General features: G+C 46.2%; 1 protein-coding gene across 3 annotated transcripts in view; it reads left to right on the top strand.

The window, feature by feature from the left end:
* PAN2 (poly(A) specific ribonuclease subunit PAN2) overlaps positions 1–19,261 on the top strand; it is a 31,349-nt gene that overhangs the window by 8,690 nt on the left and 3,398 nt on the right. For 2 of the 3 annotated variants that reach the window (XM_066369775.1, XM_066369777.1), the window contains 14 exons: positions 99–441; positions 639–735; positions 2,548–2,667; positions 2,864–2,983; positions 3,258–3,386; positions 3,503–3,702; positions 3,808–3,956; positions 4,084–4,190; positions 4,368–4,466; positions 4,581–4,654; positions 4,758–4,905; positions 5,206–5,349; positions 5,484–5,543; positions 6,158–6,248. In XM_066369775.1, coding sequence (XP_066225872.1) covers positions 99–441; positions 639–735; positions 2,548–2,667; positions 2,864–2,983; positions 3,258–3,386; positions 3,503–3,702; positions 3,808–3,956; positions 4,084–4,190; positions 4,368–4,466; positions 4,581–4,654; positions 4,758–4,905; positions 5,206–5,349; positions 5,484–5,543; positions 6,158–6,248 — 1,881 coding nt within the window. The remainder of the gene's footprint in view (positions 1–98; positions 442–638; positions 736–2,547; positions 2,668–2,863; positions 2,984–3,257; positions 3,387–3,502; positions 3,703–3,807; positions 3,957–4,083; positions 4,191–4,367; positions 4,467–4,580; positions 4,655–4,757; positions 4,906–5,205; positions 5,350–5,483; positions 5,544–6,157; positions 6,249–19,261) is intronic. The other variant, XM_066369776.1, reaches the window with a different exon arrangement.

Below are 19,261 nucleotides of genomic sequence, written 5' to 3'. Positions count from 1 at the left end.
CCCCTGATAGCAGGGGCAGAGAGTAGGAAGAGCATAAAAGGAAGGCTCACTTCGCCTACTACTAGGGCTTGCTCAATAGGCTTTTTCCTCCCTTTTAGGGCAATGCCAGTTTTGTGAACCCACAGGCTTGGCCAACCCAGCAGACATCTTTCATGTGAATCCTGTGGGGCCTCTGTTGATGACATTTGATGTGTCAGCTAGCAAGCAAGCCCTGGCCTTTGGAGATTCTGAGGGCTGTGTGCACCTCTGGACTGACTCCCCTGAACCTTCCTTCAACCCCTACTCCCGGGAAACAGAGTTTGCTTTACCCTGCCTTGTGGACTCACTGCCGCCTCTGGACTGGAGCCAGGACCTGCTGCCTCTTTCCCTCATCCCTGTCCCACTCACCAATGACACCCTTCTCTCTGATTGGCCTGCTGCCAATTCTGCTCCAGCTCCCAGGTTGTACCTCACATCTGGCCAAAAGGGGAGTGGGAAAAGGGCTGAGATACGGGGATTTTATGCAAGCTCTATTATTCTACTTCTTTTCTGGTTTTTGTTTATCTTCAGTATTTTCTTTTTACCTGGCTTCTTGGGGGTTGGGGATTACATGGGCAGATACCACAACCTTCAAGCCTTAGAAGTATACTGCATTATAGGCGAGCACCCCCTGTGGATGCAGAGATTCTGCGCACCATGAAGAAGGTGGGCTTCATTGGCTATGCACCCAACCCCCGAACCAGGCTGCGTAATCAGGTACGTTCAGAGGGGAGAGGGCCAGCCCTACCTCCCCACCATCAGCCCACTGGCATTTCTCCTTTTTCCTTTACTAGTCCTCAGTAGTTTTTGTTTTTAGTCAGAAAAGGTTTTTGAAGCCTACTAAATTGAAGGTATGCCTGACCAGGCATTGGCGCAGTGGATAGAGCGTCAGACTGGGATGCGGAGGACCCAGGTTCAAGACTCCGAGGTCGCCAGCTTGAGCGCGGGCTCATCTGGTTTGAGCAAAATTCACCAGCTTGAACCCAAGGTTGCTGGCTCGAGCAAGGGGTTACTCCATCTGCTGAAGGCCCACGGTCAAGGCACATATGAGAAAGCAATCAATGAATAACTAAGGTGTTGCAATGAGAAACTAATGATTGATGCTTCTCATCTCTCCATTCCTGTCCATCTGTCCCTATCTATTCCTCTCTCCGACTCTGTCTCTGTAAAAAAAAAAAAAAATGAAGGCACTATGCTCAGTGTTAGAGAGGATTCAGAGACATAGAAGGTAGATTCCTTGATCTTAAAAAGTTAGTAGCCTGGGCCCTGGCCGGTTGGCTCAGTGGTAGAGCGTCAGCCTGGCGTGCAGAAGTCCCGGGTTCGATTCCCGGCCAGGGCACACAGGAGAAGCGCCCATCTGCTTCTCCACTCCTCCCCCTCTCCTTCCTCTCTGTCTCTCTCTTCCCCTCCCACAGCTGAGGCTCCATTGGAGCAAAGATGGCCCGGGCGCTGGGGATGGCTCCTTGGCCTCTGCCCCAGGCGCTAGAGTGGCAACAGAGCGACGCCCCGGAGGGGCAGAGCATCGCCCCCTGGTGGGCGTGCCGGGTGGATCCCTGTCGGGCGCATGCGGGAGTCTGTCTGACTGTCTCTCCCCGTTTCTATCTTCAGAAAAATACAAAAAAAAAAAAAAAAGTTAGTAGCCTGACCAGGGGTGGTGCAGTGGATACAGCGTCAACCTGGGACGCTAAGGTCGCCAGTTTGAGCGCGGGCTCATCTGGCTTGAGCAAGGGGTCACTGGCTCGGCTGCCCCCCCATCAAGGCACATATGAGAAAGCAATCAATGAACAACTAAAGTGCTACAACTATAAGTTGATGCTTCTCTCTCCCTTCCTGCCTGTCTGTCTCTCTCGTGCTTAAAAAGAGTTTAGTTTTTGCTTCGTGAAAATAAGACATATTTGTAACAGAAATTATTTATGTTCTGTTTTTAAGAGCTAGAGGGATGTTATAAGCATTCATTGCCACAGCTGTTTGGAGGGAAAATTTTACTCTGGACTGGAGTAGTCAGGGCAGGCATACTGAAAGAGGCAGATCTCGAACTGGAGAGGTGAGAGATGAGTAAGTAGATAGTGACAACAAAGCATATTAAAGATGAGACTTCACTATTAATACAGGTCTCAACAGGCATAACTGCAAAGTGGGTACCTAATGGCGACTATGACTATACCAACCAATCTGGCTGGAGTAGCTGTTAACCTGGGAAATAGTGAGATTGAGGTTGGAAAGGGCCTGTTTGTCAGGCCTTGAAATCCAGTGTATAGTTGGAAGCAGTGGTGCACTGAAAGGGGGCTTCAGGGAGGGTTAGTAGTAGGAGAGTAGTATGCTGGACAGAGTGAACGTGGGGAGCCCAGTGTGGAAGCCATCACAGTTGTCCAGCTGTGATACAGGTTGATGGCAGTGGGAATGAAAATAAAAGCAGTAAATGGTGAAAACCCTATGAAATTAGGTTGAGGGCTGAGTGACTGTTTTAGTATTGGGGGAACAAAGATCATTAAAACATCCAACAAGGTTGCTTCTTTTTAAAAATTCTAGATTCCTTATCGATTCAAGGAGTCAGACAGTAAATTTGACAGCTTCAGCCAGGTCACTGAGTCACCAGTAGGACGGGAAGAGGAGCCACATCTGCACATGGTCTCTAAGAAATACCGCAAGGTGCTGGGGATACCAGGGAGGACCCCTGGGATACAGGGAAACGTTCCAGGGAAGGGGGTCACAAGAAAAGACTGAAGGATTCGGTCGGGAAGCTTTCACCTACCTTGCTGGACTCAGGAGGGAGGTTTTGGGAAAGGTTATGGCAAGGGGACACTTTGAGGATGTCTTCATCTTGCTTGGACTGTTTTTGCCTCAGGTAACCATCAAATACTCCAAGCTAGGGCTGGAGGACTTTGACTTCAAACACTACAATAAGACCTTGTTTGCTGGATTAGAGCCCCACATCCCTAATGCCTACTGTAACTGCATGATCCAGGTAAGGGTGGGTATTCCTGTGACTTGAATGTACCTGCTGCCTTTCTTCTCCGTGGCCCCACAATTCCTACTCTTTTTCAGTGTCTCCCCAACCAGGCCCACTTTACCATGGCTCCCACTACCATTCTTTCTTTCTGCCACAGCCTTCAAGTCTCCTCTGTGAGCTCCTCCTTCAGTGGTCTCTTGCTTTGGATTCTCCACCAACTTGCTTAACCTTCCAGTCTCTCTTCCTCCTTGTAGCAGTTGCCTGTTATTTCTCCTGCTCTTCCCTCCAGGTGCTCTATTTCCTGGAGCCCGTTCGCTGCCTAATCCAGAACCACCTTTGCCAGAAGGAGTTCTGTCTGGCATGTGAGCTGGGCTTCCTCTTCCACATGTTGGACCTCTCCCGAGGTGACCCATGTCAGGTCAGTGCCTGGAGACCTGGGACAATAAAGGAGGATAGTATACAGAAACATTTCTGTATAAATAGCCAGAAAAGAGAAAATAACCTCTTCCCACCAACACACTTCCTGGATTCTAGGGAAGTAATTTTCTTCGGGCGTTCCGCACCATTCCTGAGGCCTCAGCCCTTGGTCTGATCCTGGCTGACTCGGACGAGGCTTCAGGCAAGAGCAATCTAGCCAGGCTCATCCAGAGGTGGAATCGCTTCATTCTCACACAGTTGCATCAGGATATGCAGGAGCTGGAAGTACCCCAGGCTTATCGAGGTGCTGGAGGCAGGTATGGAATTGGGACAGGAATAGTTAAAGCTAACATGACAGGCCCCTCTGTGACGTACAGGGTTTCGTAACTCCAGTGTGCATGTATCACCTTCCCTACCCTTAGCAGCTTTTGCTCCTCGGGGGACTCTGTCATCGGGCAGCTGTTCAGCTGTGAGATGGAGAACTGCAGCCTCTGCCGCTGTGGCAGTGAGACTGTGCGAGCCTCGTCCACCCTGCTCTTCACGCTCTCCTACCCTGAGGGCAGCAACAGCGGTATACCCTGTCACTGGGTTGGGAAGGCTCCCCCAATATCCTGTAATATCATGGAGGGGTGCTGGGTGGCTAACACTAACAGTGGGTAGAAGGGGAATCTGAAGTGAAGTATTCAGTTTCCCCACAGATAAAACTGGGAAGAGCTGTGACTTTGCTCAGGTGCTGAAGCGAAGCATCTGCCTGGAGCAGAATACGCAGGCCTGGTGTGACAACTGTGAAAAGTACCAACCCACGGTGAGTGGGATCTTGCACTGGACTAGAGTCCTGCCATGTTAGGGACTCGACCATGGTGTCATCTGGGGCTGACTAGGTGAGCACTGCCATCCAGGGCTCTGTAGGGAGTGCAGACCCAAGTTGTACTGATCCTGGCCATGTTTCTCTTTCTGTGGCCTTCCTGCTTTATCTTCTCAGATTCAGACACGCAACATCTGTCATCTGCCAGATATTCTTGTCATCAATTGTGAAGTGAACAGCTTGAAAGAAGCTGATTTCTGGAGAATGCAGGCTGAGGTAAGGACTAGAGCTGGAAATGAGGTCTTAGTACTTTTTAGTTTTCTGCCTCTTTTGACTTCCATATGTGATTAGTATTCCTGAGGAATCAGGTATTTTCTTTTTTGTGTTCAGGTTGCCTTCAAGATGGTATTAAAGAAGCACAGTGGGGAAGTCCCCAAGAACAAGGAGTTTGCTTTGGCTGATTGGTAGGCACTGTCTTGGGATTCATCAAAGTACTGAACTACCCAGTGGCTACTCCTGTCACTGGCTAGATCTCAGAACAAATTTCCAATTCTCCTGTCCTGATAGGAAGGAACTAGGGAGTCCAGAGGGCATGCTGATGTGTCCTTCCATTGAGGAGTTGAAGAATGTCTGGCTTCCTTTCTCTATTCGCATGACAATGACCAAGAACAAAGGACTGGATGTTTGCAATTGGACTGATGAGGATGAGATGCAGGTTGTTGGAAAATTGGGAAGAGGAGGGGAATAAGGGAGAGAGGAATGGGGTATAAGCAGGGCAGGGGTAAGGTGGAACTTAGTATAGGGGAAAGAAAGGGAAGAAGGCTGATTTCTTTTTACCAGTTGTAGGCTTTTCCACAATCACTCAGTTCACTGTTGGGAGTCATAGATGGGCTAGGATAGAGATATCCCACCCTGGTATCCCATCCATACCCCAAACTCCCTGTCCTCTATCCCCATTCCCCTTCCTTCCCTATCCTTAAACGTAGCTTAGCAGCCTGGGTACCCCCCCTGACAGTGGGGCCCAGCCAGGGCAGACGAGGAGCATGGTGTCTATGTGTATGACCTGATGGCTACTGTGGTACACATCCTGGACTCACGCACAGGGAGCAGCCTGGTGGCTCACATCAAAGTTGGAGAGACCTACCACCAACGCAAGGAGGTAAGTGAGGTAATAGAGGGCAGGGACAGTTCTGGTGGTGGCAGAATGGAATCCCAGATCTGTCCTTATCTTCAGTCTGAGCCAGAGTAGTCCAGCCATCTCTTTGTCATCAGTCTTTTTCTTTATTTCCATAGGGCGTTACCCACCAGCAGTGGTATCTGTTCAATGACTTTCTTATTGAACCTATTGATAAGGTTAGTTGTAACACATTGCATTCCCTTTTTCTTTTCTTTTCTTTTTTTTTTTTTGTATTTTTCCGAAGCTGGAAATGGGGAGGCAGTCAGACAGACTCCTGCATGCGCCCGACCGGGATCCACTGGGCATGCCCACCAGGGGGCGATGCTCTGCCCATCTGGGGCATTGCTCCACTACAACCAGAGCCATTCTAGCGCCTGACGCAGAGGCCATGGAGCCATCCTCAGCGCCCGGGCCAACTTTGCTCTAATGGAGCCTTGGCTGTGGGAGGGGAAGAGAGAGAGAGAGAGAAGAAGGAGAGGGGGACGGGTGGAGAAGCAGATGGGCGCTTCTCCTGTGTGCCCTGGCCGGGAATTGAACCCGGGACTCCTGCACGCCAGGCCGATGCTCTACCACTGAGCCAACTGGCCAGGGTGTGCATTCCCTTTTTTATCTCCCCCTTTCCAAGCATCCTCATCCTTATTGCCCTAGAGAATGTGAGACAAATTCAGGAGAAAAGGGTGGGTTCTCAAGAATAAAAAGCCATTAACAGAGCTAAAAACAGTACCTAGGTCCTATCTTCTGTCTGACTTGGGAAAAGGGCATATACATATAACTGCTTTTTCTCTTACAGCATGAAGCTGTGCAGTTTGACATGAATTGGAAAGTGCCTGCTATCCTTTATTACATCAAAAGAAATCTTAATTCCAAATACAGCCTGAACAGTAAGTGATATAAGAGTAGACCAGACTGACCTGTGGTGGCACAGTGGATAAAGTGTCAACCTGGAATCCTGAGGTCACCGGTTTGATACCCTGGGCTTTCCTGGTCAAGGCGCATACAGGAGTTGATGCTTCCTTGTCCTTCCCCTGCCCTTCTCTCTCTCTCTCTCTCTCTCTCTCTCTCTCTCTATCTCTCTGCTTTCTAAAAAAAAAAAAAAAAAAGTAGTCCGAAGGTATGGGCAGTTTAGATTGTTCTTCAGAAGAGATTTGAGAAATAACTTAAGATTAGGATCTGGCTTGACCTGTGGTGGCGCAGTGGATAAAACATTGACCTGGAATGCTGAGGTCACCGATTCAAACCCTTCCCCAATCAAGGCACATAGGAGGAGCAACAAGCAAGCAATGAACAACTAAACTGAAGCAAGTATAAGTTGATACTTCTATTAGAATCTGGGTGTCTCCCTCCAGGGAGCATACCGTGCCTTTCCCTTCACCCTCTTCTTCCCTCTCAAGCGTGCATCTCCTAATCTCTTAGGAACCCCATGAGACTTACACCAGGGGAGCAATGGGCAGCAGCAGCTCATCCTTGGCTAACCCCCTGAACCTGTCCCCAAGGCCCCCTTTCACTGACTCACCAGTGAGCTGACAGCCCCACCTTGGCTCACTTCTTTCCCAATGATGTTTCTGGGGAACCAAAGCAGCCCTGCCAAGGCTCTTTCCCATTGCTTTCTTTATCCAAAGGCCTTCCTGTTTCACTGTCTCCAGCTTGAATAAATGTATTCTTTTTTTTTTTTCAGAGACAGACAGAGAGTCAGAGAGAGGGATAGATAGGGACAGACAGACAGGAACAAAGAGAGATGAGAAGCATCAATCATTAGTTTTTCATTGCAACACCTCAGTTGTTCATTGATTGCTTTCTCATATGTGCCTTGAACGTGGGCCTTCAGCAGACCGAGTGACTCCTTGCTCGAGCCAGCGACCTTGGGTCCAAGCTAGTGAGCTTTGCTCAAACCAGATGAGCCCGCGCTCAAGCTGGCGACCTCGGGGTCTCGAACCTGGGTCCTCGGCATCCCAGTCCAACACTCTATCCACTGCTCCACCGCCTGGTCAGGCAATAAACATATTCTTAAAAAATTAAAAAGCCTGGCCTGTGGTGGTGCAGTGCATAAAGCGTCGACCTAGAATGCTGAGGTCACCAGTTCAAAACCCTGGGCTTACCTGGTCAAGGCACATGTGAAAGTTGATACTTCCTGCTCCTCCCCCCTTCTCCCTTATCTCTCATTTTCTCCTCTCTAAAAATGGTAAATATGGCCTGACCTGTGGTGGCGCAGTGGATAAAGCGTCGACCTGGAAATGCTGAGGTCGCTGGTTCAAAACCCTGGGCTTGCCTGGTCAAGGCACATATGGGAGTTGATGCTTCCAGCTCCTCCCCCCTTCTCTCTCTCTGTCTCTCCCCCTCTCTCTCTCCTCTCTAAAAATGAATAAATAAAATTTTAAAAATAAAACAAAAGCCTGACCAGGTAGGTGGTGGCGCAGTAGATAGAGCGTCGGACTGGGATGCAGAAGACCTGGGTTCGAGACCCCGAGGTCGCCAGCTTGAGTGTGGGCTCATCTGGTTTGAGAAAAAGTCCACCAGCTTGAACCCAAGGTCACTGGCTCCAGCAAGGGGTTACTCGGTTTGCTGAAGGCCCATGGTCAAGGCACATATGAGAAAGCAATCAATGAATAACTAAGGTGTTGCAATGCACAATGAAAAACTAATGATTGATGCTTCTCATCTCTTTCCTTCCCTGTCTATCCCTCTCTCTGACTCACTCACTGTCTCTGTAAAAAAAATAAAAATAAATAAAAATAAATAAAAAAAAAAGGTAAATAAAATCTTAAAAAAAAAGATTAGGATCTGTGATCAGTATTAATATTTCCAGGGATGGCCCTAGCCGTTTGGCTTAGCAATAGAGTGTCAACCCAGCATGTGGAAGTCCCGGGTTCAATTCCAAGTCAGGGCACACAGGTGAAGCCACCATCTGCTTCTTTACCCCTCTCCTTCCCCGTTTCTGTGTGTGTGTGTGTGTGTGTGTGTGTGTGTGTGTGTGTGTGTGTGTTTGTCTGTCTGTCTATCTCTCTCCCTCCCTACCCCCCCCACAGCTATTGCTAGAATGGTTCAAGCAATTTGGCCCCAGGTGCTGAGGATGGCTCCATGGCCTCGCCTCAGACACTGAAATAGCTTGGTTGCTGAGCAACAGAGCTGCCCCAAAAGGGCAGGGCGTTGCCCTGTAGGGAGCTTGTCAGGTGGATCCTGGTGAGGGCGCATGTGAGAGTCTGTCTCTGCCTTCCTGCCTTCTGCCTCTCGGTTAAATATATATATATTCCCAAGGATACTAGAGATTCCTGCTCATAAGGCTTTAAATTTACTTTTTTTAAAATTTAAAAACTTCTTAAATTTATTTATTTATTTATTTTTTAGGAAGAGGGCAAATTATTTTTTATTTTTATTTTTTTAAAATTAATTTTAATGGCGTGACATTGATAAATCAGGGTACATATGTTCAGAGAAAACATCTCTAGGTTATTTTGACATTTGATTATGCTGCATTCCCATCACCCAAAGTCCAGTTGTCTTCCGTCACCTTCTAACTGGTTTTCTTTGTGCCCCTCCCTTCCCCCAACACCGTCCCTCTCCTCCCCCCCACCCCGGAACCCCCACACTCTTGTCCATGCCTCTGAGTCTCATTTTTATGTCCCACTCACTTCTGTATGGAATCATACAGTTCTTAGTTTTTTCTGATTTACTTATTTCGCTCAGTATAATGTTTTCAAGGTTCATCCATGTTGTTGTAAATGATCCAATGTCATCATTTCTTATGGCTGAGTAGTATTCCATAGTATATATGTACCAAAGATTTTTAATCCACTTGTCCACTGACGGACACTTGGGCTGTTTCCAGATGTTCGCTATTGTGAACAATGCTGCCATAAACATGGGGATGCATTTCTTCTTTTCAAATAGTGCTATGGTGTTCTTGGGGTATATTCCTAAAAGTGGTATATAGCTGGGTCAAAAGGCAGTTCGATTTTTAATTTCTTGAGGAATCTCCATACTGTTTTCCACAGTGGCTGCACCAGTCTGCATTCCCACCAGCAGTGCAGGAGGGTTCCCTTTTCTCCACATCCTCGCCAGCACTTATTCTGTGTTATTTTGTTGATGAGCGCCATTCTAGCTGGTGTGAGGTGATATCTCATTGTGGTTTTAATTTGTATTTCTCTAATGATTAGTGATGTTGAGCATTTTTGCATATGCCTATTGGCCATCTGTATGTCCTCTTTGGAGAAGTGACTATTCATTTCTTTCGCCCATTTTTTGATTGGATTGTTTGTCTTCCTGGTATTGAGTTTTACAAGTTCTTTATAAATGTTGCTTATTAACCCCTTATCAAACGTATTGTCAAATATATTCTCCCATTGTGTAGTTTATCTTTTTATTCTGTTCTTATTGTCTTTAGCTGTGCAGAAGCTTTTTAGTTTGATATAGTCCCATTTGTTTATCCTTTTATTTCACTTGCCCGTGGAGATAAATCGGCAAATATATTGCTGCGAGAGATGTCAGAGAGTTTATTGCCTATGTTTTCTTCTAAGATACATATGGTTTCATGGCTTACATTTAAGTCTTTTATCCATTTTGAGTTTATTTTTGTGACTGGTGTAAGTTGGTGGTCTAGTTTCATTTTTTTGCAGGTAGCTGTCCAATTTTCCCAACACCATTTATTAAAGAGGCTATCTTTACTCCATTGTATGCTCTTACCTCCTTTGTCAAATATCAGTTGTCCATAGAGCTGTGGGTTTATTTCTGGGTTCTCTGTTCTGTTCCATTGATCTATATGCCTGTTCTTATGCCAGTACCAGGCTGGGGGTTTTTTGTGTATTTTTCCGAAGTTGGAAACGGGGAGGCAGTCAGATTCCTGCATGCGCCCGACTGGGATCCACCCAGCATGCCCACCAGGGGGCGATGCTCTGCCCATCTGGGGCGTTGCTCTGCTGCAACCAGAGCCATTCTAGCGCCTGAGGCAGAGGCCTTGGAGCCATCATCAGCTCCTGGGCCAACTTTGCTCCAATGGAGCCTAGACTGCGGGAGGAGAAGAGAGAGACAGAGAGGAAGGAGAGGGGGAGGGGTGGAGAAGCAGATGGGCGCCTCTCCTGTGTGCCCTGGCTGGGAATCGAACTCGGGACTCCTGCACGCCAGGCCAACACTCTACCACTGAGCCAACCAGCCAGGGCCCCAGGCTGTTTTGAGTACAATGGCCTTGTAGTATAACTTGATATCCGGAAGTGTGATACCTCCCACTTTATTCTTCCTTCTCAAGATTGCTCAGGCTATTCGTATTCTCTTTTGGTTCCAAATAAAGTTTTGGAATATGTGTTCTATATCTTTGAAGTAAGTCATTGGTATTTTAATCGGTATTGCATTGAATTTATAAATTGCTTTGGGTAATATAGACATTTTAATGATGTTACTTCCTAACCATTTTAATGAAGAAGACTTCCTAACCATGAGCACGGCATATGCTTCCACTTGTTTGTATCTTCCCTGATTTCTTTTATCAATGTTTTATAATTTTCTGAGTACAAGTCTTTAATCTCCTTGGTTAAATTTATTCCTAGGTACTTTATTCTTTTGGTTGCAATGGTAAAGGGGATTGCTTCCTTAATTTCTCTGACAGTTCATTGTTAGCATATAAAAATGCCTCTGATTTCTGAGTATTAATTTTATATCCTGCCACCTTGCTGAATTCATTTATCAGATCTAGTAGTTTTTTTGACTGAGACTTTAAGGTTTTCTATATACAATATCATATCATCTGCAAATAATGATAGTTTTACTTCTTCTTTTCCAATATGGATGCCTTTTATTTCTTTTTCTTGTCTGATTGCTGTGGCTAGGACTTCCAGAACTATGTTGAATAAGAGTGGTGAAAGGGGGCACCCCTGCCTTGTTCCTGATGTTAAGGGGATTGCTTTTAAATTTTTCCCATTGAGTATGATGTTGGCTGTGGGTTTGTCATAGATGGCCTTTATCATGTTAGGTATGTTCCCTGTATTCCCCCTTTGCTAAGAGTTTTGATCATGAATAGGTGCTAGATTTTATCAAATGCTTTTTCTACATCTATTGAAATTATCATGTGGTTTTTCTCCTTCCTTTTGTTTATGTGATGAATCACATTGATTGATTTGCGAATATTGTACCAGCCTTGCCTCCCAAGAATAAATCCCACTTGATCATGGTGTATGATTTTTTTCATATGTTGCAGGATCCGGTTTGCTAATATTTTTTTGAGGATTTTAGCATCTATATTTATCATGGATATTGGCCTATAATTTTCTTTCTTTGTGTTGTCTTTGCCTGTTTTTGGAATCAGAATTATGCTCGCCTCATAAAAGGAGCTTGGAAGTCTTCCTTCCTCTTGAATTTTTTGAAATAGCTTGAGAAGGATAGGAGTTAGTTCTTCTTTGAATATTTGGTAGAATTCACTTGGGAAGCCATCAGGCCCAGGATTTTTCTTTTTTGGGAGTTTTTTGATAACTGCTTCGATCTCATTTGTTGTTATTGGTCTGTTTAGGTTTTCTGATTCTTCCAGATTATTTTTTGGAAGATTATATGTTTCAAGGAATTTGTCCATTTCATCTAGGTTGTCTAGTTTTTTGGCATACAGTTCTTCATAGTATTTTCTTACAATATTTTGTATTTCTGTTGTGTCAGTTGTTATTTCTCCACTCTCATTTCTTTTTTCTCTTTTTTTTAAATTTTTTATTTATTCATTTTTAGAGAGGAGAGAGAGACAGAGAGGGAGAGAGAGGAGAGAGAGACAGAGAGAGAGAAGGGGCCCTGGCCAGTTGGCTCAGCGGTAGAGCGTCGGCCTGGCGTGCAGAAGTCCTGGGTTCGATTCCCGGCCAGGGCACATAGGAGAAGCACCCATTTGCTTCTCCACCACCACCCCCCCGCTCCTTCCTCTCTGTCTCTCTCTTCCCCTCCCGCAGCCAGGGCTTCATTGGAGCGAGGATGGCCCGTGCGCTGGAGATGGCTCCTTGGCCTCTGCACCAGGCGCTAGAGTGGCTCTGGTCGCGGCAGAGCAATGCCCCAGAGGGGCAGAGCATCGCCCCCTGGTGGGCAGAGCGTCGCCCCTGCTGGGCGTGCCGGGTGGATCCTGGTCGGGCGCATGCGGGAGTCTGTCTGACTGTCTCTCCCCGTTTCCAGCTTCAGAAAAATACAAAAAACAAAAAAACAAACAGAGAGAGAGAAGGGGGGAGGAGCTGGAAGCATCAACTCCCATATGTGCCTTGACCAGGCAAGCCCAGGGTTTCGAACCGGCGACCTCAGCATTTCCAGGTCGACGCTTTATCCACTGCGCCACCACAGGTCAGGCTTCCACTCTCATTTCTAATTTTATTTATTTGAGTCCTCTCTCTTTTTTTCTTGGTGAGACTGGTTAAAGGTTCATCGATCTTGTTTACCTTTTCAAAGAACCACCTCCTGGTTTCATTGATCCTCTGTATTGTTTCTTTAGCCTCTATGTCGTTTATTTCTGCTCTGATCTTTATTATTTCCTTCCCTCTACTAGCTCTGGGCTTTACTTGCTGTTCTTTTTCTAGTTCTTTTAGATGCAGGGTCAAATTGTTTATTTGAGCTTTTTCTAGCTTCTTGAGGTATGCCTGTAATGCTATGAACTTCCCTCTCAGGACTGCTTTTTCTGTGTCCCATAAATTTTGAGTTGATGTATACTCGTTATTGTTGTTTCTAGGAGTTTTTTAATTTCTTCTTTGATCTCATTGTTAACCCATTTGTTATTTAATAACATGGTATTTAGTTTCCAAGTGTTTGAGTATTTTTCATTCTTTCTGTTGTGGTTGATTTCTAGTTTCATGCCATTGTGATCAGAGAAAGTGCTCGATATGATTTCAATCTTCTTAAATTTGTTGAGGCCGTTTTTGTGCCTTAACATGTGGTCTATCCTAGAGAATGTACCAAGAGCACTTGAAAAGAATGTATATTCTGCTGCCTTAGGGTGAAAGGTTTTAAAGATATCTATTAAATCAAGTTGATCTAGTATGTCCTTTAAGTCTGCTGTTTCTTTGTTAATTTTCTTTCTTTTTTTTTTTTTTTTTTAGATTTTATTTATTCATTTTAGAGAGAAGGTACACAGAGAGAGAGAGAGAGAGAAGGGGGGAGGAGCAGAAAGCATCAACTCCCACATGTGCCTTGACCAGGCAAGCCAGGGGTTTCGAACCAGCGACCTTAGCATTCCAGGTCGATGCTCTACCCACTACGCCACCACAAGTCAGGCCTAATTTTCTTTCTTGAGGATCTATCTAGTGATGTTAGTGGGGTATTGAAATCCCCTACTGTTATAGTATTGCTGTTGATCTCGCCCTTTAAATCCATCAAAGTCTGCTTTATATATTTAGGTGCTCCTGTATTAGGTGCGTAGATATTTATAACGGTTATACCTTCCTGTTGGATTGCTCCCTTTATCATTATATAGTGACCTTCTTTATCTCTTATTATAGTCTTTGGGGTTTTTTTTGTTTTGTTTTATTTATTTATTTTTTTTGTATTTTTCTGAAGCTGGAAACGGGGAAACACAGTCAGACAGACTCCCGCATGCGCCCGACAGGGATCCACCCGGCACGCCCACCAGGGACGGACGCTCTGCCCACCAGGGGGCGATGCTCTGCCCCTCCGGGGCGTCGCTCTGCCGAGACCAGAGCCACTCTAGCGCCTGGAGCAGAGGCCAAGGAGCCATCCCCAGCGCCCGGGCCATCTTTGCTCCAGTGGAGCCTCGGCTGCGGGAGGGGAAGAGAGAGACAGAGAGGAAGGAGAGGGGGAGGGGTGGAGAAGCAGATGGGCGCTTCTCCTGTGTGCCCTGGCCGGGAATCGAACTCAGGACTTCTGCACACCAGGCCGATGCTCTACCACTGAGCCAACCGGCCAGGGCTAGTCTTTGTTTTAAAGTCCATTTTGTCTGATATAAGTATTGCTACCCCAGCTTTTTTTTCATTTCCATTTGCATGAAATATTTTTTTCCATCCTTTTATCTTCAGTCTATGTGCATCTTTTGTTTTAAGGTGTGTCTCTTGTAGACAGCATATGTATGGGTCCTGTTTTCTTATCCATGCAGCTACCCTATGTCTTTTGATTGGATCATTTAATCCATTTACATTTAAGGTTATTATTGATATGTAATTTTTTATTGCCATTTTATTCTTTAAAACTGTATTCCTTTTTTGCTATATTCTTTTTCTCCTTTGATCTGTTTACAACAGGCCCCTTAGCATTTCTTGCAGCCTTGGATTGGTTGTAGTGAATTCCTTGAGTTTTTTTTGTCTGGAAAGCTTTTTATTTCTCCTTCAATTTTATTTTATTTATTTATTTATTTTTGTACTTTTCTGAAGCTGGAAACGGGGAGAGACAGTCAGACAGACTCCCGCATGCACCCGACCGGGATCCACCCGGCATGCCCACCAGGGGCGACGCTCTGCCCCTCCGGGGCGTCGCTCTGCCGCGACCAGAGCCACTCTATCGCCTGGTGCAGAGGCCAAGGAGCCATCCCCAGCGCCCGGGCCATCTTTGCTCCAATGGAGCCTTGGCTGCGGGAGGGGAAGAGAGAGACAGAGAGAAAGGAGGGGGTGGTGGAGATGCAAATGGGCGCCTCTCCTATGTGCCCTGGCCGGGAATCGAACCCGGGTCCCCCGTACGCCAGGCCGACGCTCTACCGCTGAGCCAACTGGCCAGGGCCTCTCCTTCAATTTTAAATGATAGCCTTGCGCCTGACCAGGTGGTGGCGCAGTGGATAGAGCATCGGACTGGGATGCGGAAGGACCCAGGTTCGAGACCCTGAGGTTGCCAGCTTGAGTGTGGGCTCATCTGGTTTGAGCAAAGGCTCACCAGCTTGGACTCAAGGTCGCTGGCTCGAGCAGGGAGTTACTCAGTCTGCTGAAAGCCCGCAGTCAGGGCACGTATGAGAGGGCAATCAATGAACAATTAAGGTGTCGCAACGAAAAGCTGATGATTGGCCCTGACCGGTTGGCTCAGAGGTAGAGTGTTGGCCTGGCGTGCAGGAGTCCCGTGTTCGATTCCTGGCCAGGGCACCCCGGAGAAGCGCCCATCTGCTTCTCCACCCTTCCCCCTCTCCTTCCTCTCTCTCTCTTCCCGTCCCGCAGCTGAGGCTCCAGTGGAGCAAAGTTGGCCTGGGCACTGAGGATGGCTCTGTGGTCTGCCTCAGGTGCTAGAATGGCTCTGGTTGCAACAGAGCATCACCCCAGATGGGCAGAGCATTGCCCCCTGGTGAGCATGCCGGGTGGATCTCAGTCGGGCGCATGCGGGAGTCTGACTGCCTCCCCATTTCTAACTTCAGAAAAATAAAAAAAATAAAAAAATAAAAATAAAGAGTTGTCAACACCTGAAAAAACAAAACAAACAAAAAAACCCTGATGATTGATGCTTCTCATCTCTCTCTCCGTTCCTGTCAGTCTATCCCTCTCTCTGACTCTCTCTCTCTCTGTCCCTGTAAAAAAATTAATAAAAATAGCCTGACCAGGCGTTGGTGCAGTGGATAAAGTATCGGACTGGGATGTGGAAGGACCCAGGTTCGAGACCCTGGGGTTGCCAGCTTGAGCGTGGGCTCATCTGGCTTGAGCAAAAAGCTCACTAGCATGGACCCAAGGTCACTGGCTCGATCAGGGGGTTACTCAATCTACTGAAGGCCCACGGTCATGGCACATATTAGAAAACAATCAATGAACAACTATGGTGCTGCAACAAAATACTGATGATTGATACTTCTCATCTCTCTCCATTCCTGTCTGTCTGTCCCTGTCTATCCTTCTATCTGACTCTCTCTCTGTCCCTGTAAAAAAAAAAAAAAAATTAAAAATAAAATAAATAAAAATTTTTAAAAAAATTAAAAAAAAAAAAAATAAACTATAGCCTTGCTGGATAAAGTAGTCTTAGTTGTAGGCTCTTGTTTTGCATTACTTTGAATATTTCTTGCCATTCCCTTCTGGCCTCAAGTGTTTCTGTTGAGAAGTCAGAAGTCATCCTTATGGGGGCTCCTTTGTAGGTGATAGTCTTTTTTTCTCTAGCAGCTTTTACTATTTTCTCTTTATCACTTAGCTTTGGTATTTTAATTATGATGTGTCTTGGTATAGATTTCTTTTTCATGGAGTTCTCTGTGCTTCTTGAACTTGTGAGATGTTTTCCTGCCTTAATTGAGGGAAGTTTTCAGCTATGATATGTTTGAACAAAGTCTCTATCCCTTGTTCTTTCTCTTCTTCTTTAGGAACCCCTATGATGCGGATGTTATTTCTCTTCATGTTGTCACAGAGCTCTCTTAGAGTTTCCTCAGACTTTTTGAGTCTCTTTTCTTTTTTCTGCTCTGCTTCCATGCCTTTATTTATCTTGTCCTCTAACTCACTGATTCGATTCTCAGCTTCATCCATCCTGCTTTTAATTCCTTCCATTGTGTTCTTCATTTCTGATATTGTATGTCACTTCAGACTGATTCTTTTTTATTATTTCAATGTCCTTTTTTATATTTGCTATCTCTTTATTTATAATGACCATCTATTGTTCATAATGACCATCTATTGTTGTTCTGATATCTTTGAGCATCCTAACAATCGTTATTTTAAACTCTGCATCTGGTAATTTGGTTATATCTGACTCATTCAGGTCCTTTTCTGGGGATTTCTCTGGATTCATTTGTGTTGCATTTCTCTGCTTTCTCATTTTGTCTGTGTAAAAGAAGGTTTTTTCCCAGATGATGGTTCTTAAAATTAGTTTGTAATCCACTTTGGTTCTGGGAGGTGGAAGTTGTGACGTCCGTCTACTCCATCGCCATCTTGTCTTTCCAAATTTATTTTTTGACTTAAGAGGGAAAGGAAAGGAGAGAGAGAAAGAAAAACATCCGTTTGTTGTTCCACTTATTTATGCATGTATTGGTTTATTGTATGTGACTGGGGGTTGAACCCGCAACCTTGCCATGTTGGGATGATGCTCTAACCAGCTCAGCTACCTGGCCTGGGATAAAGCCTTAAGTTTAGAAGTTGGAGACCCTGAGGGTATAGTGGGAAAAAAATGATGGGGAAAAGTCTGATCAAAGTGACTAAGGTTACAGTTTTGAGTCCAGTCATTGTTATCCCTAAGTGAAGATCTCTTCTTCTTTTGGGAATGAACTCCTTTTTGGTGCCTTTAAACCAAAGGCACCAAAAGTGCCTTTTAGTTTCTCTTTTAACTTCATTTTTATAAATTTTTTTTTTTAAATGAGGAGGGGAGATAGTGAAACAGACTGCTGCATGCCCCCAACTGGGATCCACCTGGCAACCCTTGTCTGGGGCTGATGATCAATGCTCTATGTACAAATCAACTGAACTCTCCTCGGTGACTAAGTCCAATGCTTGGACCAGCTGAGCTATCTTCAGCAGCTGGGGCCAACACTCAAACTAGTCAAGCCACTGGCTGTGGGAGGAGAAGAGGGAGAAGAGAGGGAAGGGGAGAGAAGCAAATGGTTACTTCTCTTGTTTGCCCTGACCGGGAATCGAACCCAGGACATCCACATGCTGGGCCAATGCTCTACTGCTGAGCCAACAGGCCAGGGCGTTTTTCTGGATTTTCTAAGCCAAATTCCTAAGTGAAAATCTTATTCTCTCCTTTCTATTGACTTTTTTTTTTAATTAAGTGAAAGGTGGGGAGGCAGAGAGACAGACTCCTGCATGTACTCCAACTGGGATTCACCCAGCAAGCCCTTTACTGGGGCAATGCTCTGCCCATCTGGGGTTGCTGCTTCGTATCTTGGCAACTGAGCTATTTTTGCGCCTGAGGCAAGGCCATGGAGCCATCCTCAGCACCCAGGGCCAACTTTGCTTGAACCATTAGAGCCATGGCTGTGGGGAAGAGAGAGAGAAGGGGGAGAGGTGGAGAAGCAGATGGTAGCTTCCATGTGTCCTGAATGGGAATTGAACCCAAGACCTTCACACACCGGGCTGATGCTCTACTGCTAAGCCAACTGGCCAGGGCTGACTTTTATTTTCTTATCACATTTTGTGATAATTTTCTTATTTACCTGGCCCATCTACCTGCTGTGGTCATCAAATGTGATTTTTTAGGGCCCTGGCCAGTTGGCTCAGTGGTAGAGCATCGGCCTGGTGTGCAAGAGTCCTGGGTTCAATTCCCGGCCAGGGCACACAGGAGAAGCGCCCATCTGCTTCTCCACCTTAACCCCTCTCCTTCCTCTCTGTCTCTCTCTTCCCCTCCACAGCCAAGGCTCCATTGGAGCAAAGTTGGCCCGGGCGCTGAGGATGGCTCCGTGGCTTCTGCCTCAGGCGCTAGAATGGCTCTGGTTGCAACAGATCATCGCCCCAGATGGGCAGAGCATCGCCTCCTGGTGGGCATGCCGGGTGGATCCTGGTCGGGCACATGCAGGAGTCTGTCTGACTGCCTCCCCGTTTCCAACTTCAGAAAATACAAAAAAAAAGAAAAGAAAGAAATGTGATTTTTTTTTTTTTTTTTTTTTTTTTTTTACAGAGACAGAGAGAGAGTCAGAGAGAGGGACAGATGGGGATAGACAGACAGGAATGGAGAAAGATGAGAAGCATCAATCATCAGGTTTTTTTTGCGACACCTTAGTTGTTCATTGGTTGCTTTCTTATATGTGCCTTGTCCGTGGGCCTTCAGCAGACCGAGTAACCCCTTGCTTAAGCCAGCAACCTTGGGTCCAAGCTGGTGAGCTTTGCTGAAGCCAGATGAGCCTGTGCTCAAGTTGGTGACCTCAGGGTCTCAAACCTGGGTCCTCCGCATCCCAGTCTGACGCTCTATCCACTGCGCCACCGCCTGGTCAGGCTAATGTGATCTTTTTAATTAAGTGAGAAGTAGGGAGGCAGAAAGACATACTCTTGCATGTACCCTGACTGGAATTCACCTGGCAAACCCCCCTAGTGGGCAATGCTCTGCCCATTTGGGGCATTGCTCC

Source organism: Saccopteryx leptura, chromosome 2 (genome assembly GCF_036850995.1).
Source record: "Saccopteryx leptura isolate mSacLep1 chromosome 2, mSacLep1_pri_phased_curated, whole genome shotgun sequence".
In the NCBI taxonomy this organism is placed as follows: Eukaryota; Metazoa; Chordata; class Mammalia; order Chiroptera; family Emballonuridae; genus Saccopteryx; species Saccopteryx leptura.
The sequence above is the reverse complement of the archived record's forward strand: the minus strand, read 5'-3'. Positions and strand labels throughout refer to the sequence as shown.